Source organism: Topomyia yanbarensis, chromosome 3, assembly GCF_030247195.1.
Source record: "Topomyia yanbarensis strain Yona2022 chromosome 3, ASM3024719v1, whole genome shotgun sequence".
In the NCBI taxonomy this organism is placed as follows: Eukaryota; Metazoa; Arthropoda; class Insecta; order Diptera; family Culicidae; genus Topomyia; species Topomyia yanbarensis.
Genome location: NC_080672.1, coordinates 387,881,218 through 387,891,941, shown reverse-complemented (window position 1 = coordinate 387,891,941; position 10,724 = coordinate 387,881,218). Strand labels below are relative to the sequence as shown.

At 39.8% G+C, this 10,724-nt stretch overlaps 1 protein-coding gene across 1 annotated transcript; it reads left to right on the top strand.

Moving 5' to 3' along the window:
* Positions 1-7,686: 7,686 nt before the first annotated feature.
* LOC131691216 (mitochondrial potassium channel ATP-binding subunit) lies at positions 7,687-10,286 on the top strand. Its single transcript, XM_058977445.1, has 4 exons — positions 7,687-7,817; positions 7,967-8,464; positions 8,520-9,234; positions 9,293-10,286. Exons 1-4 carry the CDS (start codon positions 7,768-7,770, stop codon positions 10,211-10,213), a joined length of 2,184 nt encoding a protein of 727 aa, XP_058833428.1. The 5' UTR covers positions 7,687-7,767; the 3' UTR covers positions 10,214-10,286.
* Positions 10,287-10,724: the final 438 nt, after the last annotated feature.

Below are 10,724 nucleotides of genomic sequence, written 5' to 3'. Positions count from 1 at the left end.
CGTCGTGTTTTCCATTAGTGTTGGAAAGCTTCTGTTTAAAACATTCAGAATATCACGTGCTTATGAGTTTTCATTTATTCAGCAGAAGTGTCACTATGGTTTGACACGAGCTTTTGAGATTTTTTTTTCGTTTTACACCCTTTTGTAGGTAAAAAACCGGAAAAATATTTGTTAAAAAATTTATAATTTTGCTTTTTTTCAAAAAGCTCATAGCCAATGGAATAACAATTATATAAATATCGCTTTTTTCTAGCTTCAAGCACTCGAACCGTTATGTCTGTTAAGCTGTGGTGATAAAACAAGAAATTTACCATCCATATATTTTTCAGAAGTAGAAATTGTATTTTCTTCATGAAAATTACTTTTTATTAGAAGAAATAGTATTTAATTATAATATTGATTGAGTTTGTAAGTAGCGGGTTGACCACTACTCGGGTTCTTATTTGCCCTGCGGACCCTTTTGTCAGGGCGGCCTAGGTGCCTCCACAATAATTTCGGATTTTTGTATGTAAACAAACAAAAAAGGAAAAACAAAAAAATAAATTTTACCTTGTTTATTTTCTTTAACTCTTCCTTGTGGCTGTTCGTTGTCACTGCTGCTTCGCCACTGCTGGTGCTGGCAGGAAAACGACGGGTAATTTCTACACGATGGCGGCCCTCTGCACGACCAAAACAAATCGTAAAACCGCCTCAACTCATAACTGTCATCACCGACGCGCAGCACACTTATTGCAGCAAGAGAAGAGCGGTGGCCTACCTAAGCGCTATGTTATTTATACACAAATGTCAAACAGAATTTACTACACCAATCTGTCGTGGTCCAGTCAAAAAAGGCAAGTTGCTGGCTAACGGTGGGCTATTGGCCAACTCGGATGCCCTAATTGCCCTTCAATTTGCCAGCAAATTTCTGGCAATTAGGGGGCTATTACAAATGCAACATTTGGGGGATTTGCCACCGTTTTTTTGCCGCTTTGCCCGCCCTTAAATTGCCCCTAAATCGCCCAGGGAACGAGCCATTTAATCGCTCTTAATTGCCTAATATGAAAATTACAAATAATATTTATTTTCGGATTCATTATCTACTCACATAAACATATCACTACACTAAGTAATCACCACCAGACTATAGGAAGAATCAATGGTGAAATTGGTGAATGGTGCCATGTTTCAAAAACGCAAAAACAACCAAGTCCTTTTCAGCCGCCAGAAAATTTGTCTAATGGCGATTTCGCTTGAACCTGAAACTGAGTCAGGTTCTAACCCCAACCGCTGTCAGTTCATACGTTTTGACAGCAGTTGGGGTTAGGAACTGACTCAGTTTCGCCTCAAACAAAAACCACATAAGTGTCGAAATGGCTTTTAAATCGCATTCGCAAATTGCATTTGTTCGTAGGGGCAATAAGCACAGGCGAGTTGAGTCAAACGTCAAACTGTTTGAATCGCCTGACCATTTCCCTTTTTGACTGGGATGTTACACGCTCATTCAAAACTACTCAAAATTTGAGTTCCCACTACTCAAACTCAAAAATAGGGGCAAACTGTCAAAAAATGGGTATCGATTTGAGTAGAGTTAACTCAACTCTTGAGTAAAATTTAAATTATCAAGTATTTGAGTGAAAAAATAACTTACTGGTGCACGAAGTTCAACGCTACCTAAAAAATTGAAAAACATTCAAAAGAATCGACGAAGAGAATTTGAATAAAACTAAAAGGTAAGTTTCTACATGTGTTTTTTAAATAAACAAACTTATTAAACACTTATTTTATTTTTTAGCTACATTAGTATGAGATCCGAGCTACAAGGAAAAAAGGGAAGAAAGGGCCCCGGAGCAGATTTTTAGGCATCGCATTAAGGCCTAGAGATACGGGTGAGTGGTATTTTAAATAGAGATTAATTCATTTATTACTATTATAAAATTACGGAAGGGTTATTTTTCATATTTGATCTTTGCGTAAAAATTACTCAAGTTTGACATTCTCGTCTTGAACTCAAAACTGAGTAAGCGATGATAACTCATATTTTGACTATGTGCACTTTTTATGAAATTGAGTGGCTGGTCACTCACCTTTGAGTTACTTTAAACGAGCGTGTAAAATTCATAATTCGACACAGATCTTTCATTAGGGCCTAAGTCGCAATGTACTTAAATGGAGAAAAATCAGTTTCAATATTCGGCGATGCTTTTCTAAATGTAGTTTTTATTGTAGGCATAAATTACTTTATGACTATGTTTTTCCGGAAGCATCTTTAGTTAAACCTTATGACAATATAACAAAGAATTTAATTCCTATGTGCTTTTAGTGGGTAGAAACTAAAAAAATGCTTACGCCCAATTTGCATCCCAGTCGTGATTTCGCCCTTCAGCAACCACCATCTGCGGAAGGGCTAAACCGCGTACATAATTTTCAGAAGGGCGCGGTAAATGGGCTAAACTGACTCTGTCTTGCTGGGTAGGGCTGGGTAAATGGGCGAGCTTGACAGTATACTTTTTCATAGGGCTCAGCAAATGGGCGCATAGAAAGCCAATGTAAATGTAAGGCCGCGTGCATCTTTTCTTCGAATTACATGAAAATATTGAAATATTCGAATGTTTATGTGCAACAACTATCGAGTAGACATGATCATAGTAGATATTGTTTATCATTTATATAATAGAACCGCCGTTTAAAGAATAATTTTGTGTACGCCCGGTTCTGTCAAAAAATGTAAGTTTAGCCTTCATATTCCATATGAGAATAAGGGCCTAAGTCGAAATCTCGAAGAAAATGCATCTTTCGCCGTTTTGTTTTCTTTAATTATAAATCGAACTAAAAACCATTTTAACTAATTTTCACCTCAATCTTGTAGTATTTTTATCGCATAATGTCATAATAACGAAAACGCAGTTTGTTTACATTTGCGATTTAAGCCCTAATGAAAGATCTATGTCGAATTTTCGATGCGTTTTGACAGATAAAAATAAAAATATCATTTTTGCACTCGCGTGTCATCTGCCGGCCAACAACTAGTGTTAGATTGCGAATCCCACGGAACAAAGGCGACTCGACATCGGTTTTGTCTGGCTGTCTCGGTGAAGCAACAAACCCAGTTAAGCGGAGCCGCAAAATCAGCCGGAATGTTGGCGGGTTCTAATTCGTACTTCGGCTCCAGTGACACAACCGATTCTAGATAGAATCGGCTGTGTCTCTGGAGCCGGAATACAAATTAGAACCAACCAGAATTCCGGCTCATTTCCGACTGAACCTCGTTATTGTCAAGATACATACAGTGGACGACGAAGAGCAATCCGCCGATTGTTTTTTGACTGATCGTATTTATCTGTTTTCAGTGCGGTTGAGCATATTACAACCGCAACAAAATGGATCAAGACGGGGGATACCCTAAAGATGGATGTTATGGGAAAGAGAAACGTCTCGATCTTTCTGAAACAGAAGATATTAGGTTTGTTCCAGTACACGGAAGTCACTCCCTGTTGCTCCGGAGCAAAACATTCTTGCTCCTTTTCACTCCGATTTGCTACCAGAAGAAGAAAAAGAAAAGAAGATAATACAGGAACGATTTTCTCCCTGTTTGCTCCGGAGTACTTCCAGTTTCTCCTGGTACTGGAACAAACCTATTATCTCCGATCCACCACATCCCCCAATGTCTCGTATCCCACCCCCGGCCCGGAGTCAAGGTTTACCAAGATGGATCCACTGGTCCTTGGGTGATCCTTTCAGCTCATAAACGGCTAAACAGCAACTGTTTCGCGAGAGCTGATAAAACATTACTCGGCGGATGACATTAAAAAAGTATAGTCAGATAAACTGCACGTAGTGCGCCCTTACCACTACGGAAACTGAAGCAAGAGCGACTCGAGGTCCAATGACTTTTGAAGGATTCCCCGCGGGTTCCAAGAATACCATCCACCAATCCGACCTCCTAGACTGAGGCGCTAATTTGTTTCGCTGATCCCATGTTTGCCCGAAAGTTGCAAGTTTTGCTCTTCTCTCCCGGTCACCATCTACGCCTTCTCTCCCCTGTCCTTAATACAACTGCTGCTACACCGATTTTGGAAATAAACCCCTCTCTGAATATCGTGACCAAGCATAAGTCTCCGATAAAAAAATCAAATTTGCATTCCGTATTCCTAGTTTTAAGATAGCTGTAATTTTTACTCTTTGTTGAAACTATTGTCCACCATCTTGTAAATAGAATTGTATCCCTAGTTTTAAGACATCTGTGAAATTTCTCATAAATATTTGTTCCCCCTTTTGTGTTCCAAACTATATTGTTAGAGCATGTTCAGGAGCGTTTTATTTTGTATAGGAGTTTCAAAGTAGAACTGGAACTGAAACATTCACATCCCCAGCAGAGCGTTTTGTTTTATAATTTCGAACAGTTTTGTTTTAAAATTTAAAACTGTTATACGACGCCGTTCTATTTATTGCTGATTTAAAAACACGTTTAAAACTGTGTTTTAAATACGTGCAAAGTTTTCAGCACAGGCACTTAGACCCGATAGACTGGGGAAAAATAAATTTGAATGCAGTGACACTGAAAGCACGGCGTGACATGAATTTTAAACTGAATAGAACATACGCTAAAACTGCTGCTGGGGACAGCAAGTTCTAGTTTTAAAATTTTCAGTTTTATATAATAGAACTGTCAAAATTATGAATCTAAAACTGAAACACTCCTGAACATGCTCTTAATTTGGTACACAAAAGGGGTGTAGATAATTGTAAAATATTTCGTAAAAAACTACTCCCCTCTTGTATATCAAACTGAATTCCTTGTTTTAATTTTTTTCATAAAAAAAATTATTTGGCCCCTCTCTTGTGTATAGAATCTTATTTCTAGTCTTAAGGTAGCTGTAAAAAATTTCTCTTTTATAAAAAAAAATATTTCAACATTGTAACCTCCTGGTTTTAAGATATCCAAAATGTAAAAACAAAAGAATTTGGCACCGCCAAGCTAGCGCATTTGTGCCTATCAAATAAACGAAATGAATAAAAAAAACTGCACGTAGTAGTGAATGATTTGAAACAGGCCAACGATATTGCTAGCAATTACTGCTTCTCCTCGATAGTGTGTAGCATCTACATCCCTTCTCGAAATGTAGAGATTGACGGTGTTGTAAGCGAAGCGGGTTTTACTTTGGATGTTCTGATAAATTATTGGGTTGACCACTTTAAGAACCCTAACCTTGGATCAGTTTAGAATTTGGAGTGCAATGAATTGCACTTAATGTCCATCGAAGATAGGAAGTACTATCGACCAGACTCGTTTCGCGTGCCTTTCGCTGGATCTGCACTTCCGAGCTATGTTGCAGTGAAAGGAGCTCGTCTACCTGTGCGTCTGTACCGGGGGTCATGAATTGTTTCAATAGCAAGCAGCTAGGTTATAGCTAGGCGGTGCGGCAAATGTGGGGAACGCCATGCGGATGATGTTTGCAGGGGGCCCGCTGAGAAATGTGTTTACTATGGCTCTTTTGTCATGCCCAACGTACAAACTTCGCGTGCCGTAACCATTACGTTTGTGAGAATAGCTATCACGACATCGAGAATGTTGTTTGGCTGTGCGCAGAGTACTGTCACAGAGAACAGACGTCCAATTTCAGCATTCAACTAAATGTGTAAAATCTCTAACGGTTTCGAAGGTGGTTTGGATATCTAAACCAGGTGCGCTACTGTCGTCATGTTTTTTTGTGGCTGAGTGCGACAGAATTGACAGCGGTTATTCCTCTACCCAGTCAAACTAGTCCGGAACCGATTCGGACTTCCAGCATGAATTCCAGCTCAAATGCGTCAACCGATGGAGTCGGAATCGGTTATTTTCTTTGAGCTAGATTCCATGCTGAATCCAGCCAGGATTTCGAACCGGTTCCGGAATCGATTTGACGCATAGTTGGGATAGGTTGGTGTGGCGGCGCTAGTGTTTTTCGTATATTAATTCAAATGTTTACATACGTTTTTTAAATATTTTTGTTCGATCATGGATGTCTGTTCTCTGTGGTACTGTGTTGACAGGTCCCAACTAATAGGAGTAAACTTTCAAATTAGTTAAAGTTGGAAATCACTATTCACTAAAGTTGGAAATCACTATTCACTATAGCCGTCTACGCAACTGTTTGCTACACGTATTTGACAGCTGCACTCAAACTGTATTGTATTAATCACTGCTCCACGTACAAATGTTTGCCAAACGTGTTTTAAACGTCTGATTTATTCGAAATCTCAGTAGGGGGTATTTGCATACATTTCGAATCGAGCCTAAACGTCGGATATCTGTGCTACAACCAAGAGTGCATATTCGTTACAATAATCAACCGGCCAACAACAATGCCAATTATATATTAATGTATCCCACTTCCTACCTATTCACTTACCAACATAAGAAGGAAGCAAAGTTCCCCTTCCCCCACTAACACGTGCAATGTATTTGAAAAAAAGAATATTCGGCCTCGTTAAGCTACCGCGCTTGGGCCTATTTAAATTAAAAAAAAATGTTGCCAGAATTATTGAAAGATTCGAGCATAGAGTATGCAGAGTTGCATGAATTTGGTCGGAATTCGAGCAAAGCTGGATTTGTTTTAGAAATACTCGATGTGTTGGAACATAATTTAAATTTTTCCAAAATTGGCAGAAAAAATACGAATTCGTGCAAAACTGATTCGAAGCGATTGTGTGCTTTTGACAGGTCTCGTGCTCGATTGGGACGACACTGTCAGATAAATGTTAAACGACCGATAGAGATGGCGAATCATTATCTAAAGGAATTCGCGTCTTTGAGGCTCAAGTTACTTACTTTGCGCATGTGTAAGAATTGAACGCTTGGTAGTATGCGTAGGAAAAATTGTGTACAGCTTTGCCACCGATTATTCCTTATAAAGCCGTCATTAAACTCTAAAAAAAGAAAATCAGTCGATTTATTAGATTATCAAGATTCAAATTATGCAAAATAGTTTGTAGAAAAACAATTGACCGGGCGGGATGGTGCTTTTGAAAAAGTGGCTGTGGTTTTTTCACTACGCAGTTGTGTTGCGTGTTGGTGGTGTGACGAAAAATAAACCGATGACAAAGTTGAACGCATTTTTTTCAACGCAGACTATCAAGTGTTCAATTCGTGTAGATGCTCACCGAAAGTTCTTTGAACCTTAATTTAAATCCGCCCGTATCACACGCTGCGTATTTCTACACGCAGAAAAAGATTTGTAGGTTCAATAAAAATATGGATTAAATTCAATAAATACAATTATTGGTCAGGAGACAATAAATTCAATTATTGAATTCAATAAAATTTAATTATTATTTCAATAAAAAAAAGTTATTGCTCAATTTTTTAATAAATAAATTAATAATAAATTACTTAAATTAAAACAAAATGTTGAAAGCAAAAATTTATTGTTGTTGCAATAAAAAATATTTTCAAGTTAAGTTTGTTGTTTGAAGTAATACACAATAAATGATAGTATTCAATAACAGATATTTTTGATTTAAATACGCTTAGTTTTTCTACGTGTGTAACTGTACGCAACTCCCAGCTGACAACCCTATGAGATTCAGCCACAGCACGTACCGCCATCTATTGCCCAATCTCACAAAACCCAGCAACATTGAAAAATTTCAATGCACTTGCATACAAGCTTCTACATAACGTGATTCGGACTTGACAATCAGCTGATTGAATGTCAACAGAGTTTTATTTTCTCTTCGATGGCTGGCAGCTAGATACTTCCATTCAGCATAAAATTGTTAAATTCTAGTTGTACATATTTGTTAAACATGTTAAAATTATTTCTAGCAAACTGCCGAGGCTGCCAGACAAACTACAGGTGAGTTTTGTATCATCGTGTTATTTGCATGAACCCGATATGAACAGAATTCTCTTACACCCTTGAAACCCATTGCATAACCTCAATAATTGTTTCTAATTTTAAGAACGCTGCAGATGAATGTAGTTCAAGGCCATTTTTGTTTACAGTGCCCCACAGGTAAACCGAAATCGGTTCCAGCTGCTAGGAAAATCCCTCCATACATACGTCATCCGACGTAGCGACCTATTGGATGTGGGAAAAAATGTGTTCAAAGAAAGAACACGACAGCTAGGACGAAAGTTCATCACCACAGAATGTCAGCAACAGGTGGTCCGGACTAGACGAACTAGTTCAAAAGTATTAAGAATAGTTTTAGGAGGAACCGCGGTAAGCGTAACAGTAGGCTATCAATGCCGCCGGTGGTTTGCTCATTGTGAGGAGACACCTGCCGTCGGGAGATTAGCAGGTCAACAAAAAATCGGCGGTTATGATGGAGTCAAATTCGATTGGCCAAAGTTCTGGATCTATTTGCGACCGCATTTGACTAAGTTAATTGGTGCAGTTTTTGCCGCCCTAGCAGTGGCCTATTTTAATATTCAGATTCCGAATCTGCTGGGTGTCGTGGTCAATACTTTGTCGAAGTATGCTCGGATAGGTTTGAAAGAGTAAGTACCTGGATTATTAAAGGAATATCTTATTTCATATAAAATCCAATTCTAGCATAAATTCATCTACATTTTTCAACGAGATGAAGCTACCTTCCCTGCGACTTCTAGGAATGTACATCGCCCAAGCAGGATTCACGTTTGTGTACATTTTCCTGCTAAGTCAGATAGGCGAGCAGATGGCAGCGAAAATTCGACAAGATTTGTTCCGGCAAATTATCATACAGGATTTGGAATTCTTTGACGAAAACCGAACCGGAGAACTTGTGAATCGGTTAACCGCGGACGTGCAGGATTTCAAATCTAGCTTCAAACAGTGCATCTCGCAAGGATTGCGATCTATCGCTCAGCTAATCGGTGGCGGTGTCTCTCTATTTTTGATCTCCCCTCAGCTGGCCAGTATTGCCTTGGTGTCGGTTCCGGCCGCGGTTGCAATGTTTTCCTTTCTTGGCCGGTCCCTGCGGGCACTGAGCAAGAAGAGTCAAGCACAATCGGAGCGAGCTACCGCCGTAAGCGAGGAAGCACTTTCAAACATCCGAACAGTTCGAGCGAGCGCGAGTGAATATGCCGAGGTGGACCTGTTCCGGCAGGAAACTGACAAAGCGGCTGAATTGTCGGAAAAGTTGGGTGTGGGAATCGCCGTGTTTCAATCGTTAACTAATTTATTCCTTAATGGTATGGTGCTGACGACGCTGGTCCTTGGTGGACATTTTATGTCCACAAGTTCTATCAACGCAGGAGATTTGATGGCGTTTCTGGTAGCTTCGCAAGTGAGTTTCCATTTTATAGCGGTTCAATATCAAGCTACACAAATTATCTATATTTTAGGGCGTCCAAAGATCATTAGCTCAAGGTTCAATTCTGCTAGGTTCTATGATCCGTGGAATGACCGCTGGGGCTCGCGTATTTGAGTACCTTTCAGTTCAACCAAAGGTAGATCTTAAACTAGGTCAAATCATTCCAGAATCGCAGGTTCGAGGAGAAATCTGCTTTGATAGCGTATCCTTTACGTATCCCACGCGTCCGAACCAGCGAGTGCTACAAGACTTCTCTCTGATTCTTAAACCAGGACAGACAGTGGCACTGGTGGGAGCGAGTGGTTCGGGAAAATCGACAATAGCTTCTCTGTTGGAAAGGTTCTACGAACCTACCGCCGGTCGGATTACCATCGATGGACACAACCTTTCGGATCTGTCGCCTAATTGGCTTCGTGGTGAACTGATAGGATTTATCGAACAACAACCGGTCCTCTTCGGGACGACCATCTACGAAAACATTCGCTACGGACGACCGAATGCAACCGAGGCCGAAGTGCTCGAAGCCGCAAAATTATCACAATCCCATCAGTTTGTTAGTCAACTTCCAGATGGCTATCAGACACCTGTTGGCGAGCGTGGAATTCAGCTGAGCGGCGGCCAGCGACAGCGGATAGCAATAGCTCGAGCTTTGCTCAAACAGCCTACGATTCTGATTCTGGATGAAGCTACCAGTGCGCTTGATGCATCCAGCGAAGCGATTGTTCAGAAAGCACTGGACGCTGCCGTCGTCGACAGGACGACACTAGTGATTGCGCATCGGTTGTCAACCATTCGGAATGCGGATGTCATTGTGGTGCTAAATAAGGGACGAATCGTTGAAATGGGCAATCATGACACGTTGCTAAAGAAAAAAGGACATTATTTCGAGCTAGTGAGACAACAGGAACGACAGCAACAGGAAGATCAACAGCAACAGCGGGCTTTTGGCTGAATTGTACCTGCCAGTTTATTCATTTGACACTAGTTTTATTTATGGAATGTTAGGAATAAAGTTTATGGTAACAGTGGCAATTTGTCGTTTGATTTTAAGGCATAATACGTTTTCTTATAATTATTGTGAATGTATTTCGATCAAAAGAAAAGCGATCATAGGTTTGATCCAATACCAGGGAAAACTCGAAGTAATCCGGAGCAAACAGGAGGAAAATTGTTCCTGTTTATCGCTACTTACGAAGCAAGCCGCACAGTACTACCATCCCTTTTGGATTCGAATTCTTTAGTTGGGTCAAGCATGTAAACTTCTGTTATCTGTGATAATAATAACCACAGTGTTGCCACAATTAAATCTGTACCGGGAGTTGAAAAATCTTTCCTATCTGTACCCTGCTATAGAAAAATTCTGTACCGAAACAATAACAAGGTTGTTTAGAAAAAATCATTTTTCTTATGCATATTTTTCATTTGGGGAAATCAAAAGAAATTTTGACTCTTCTCTTTCACAA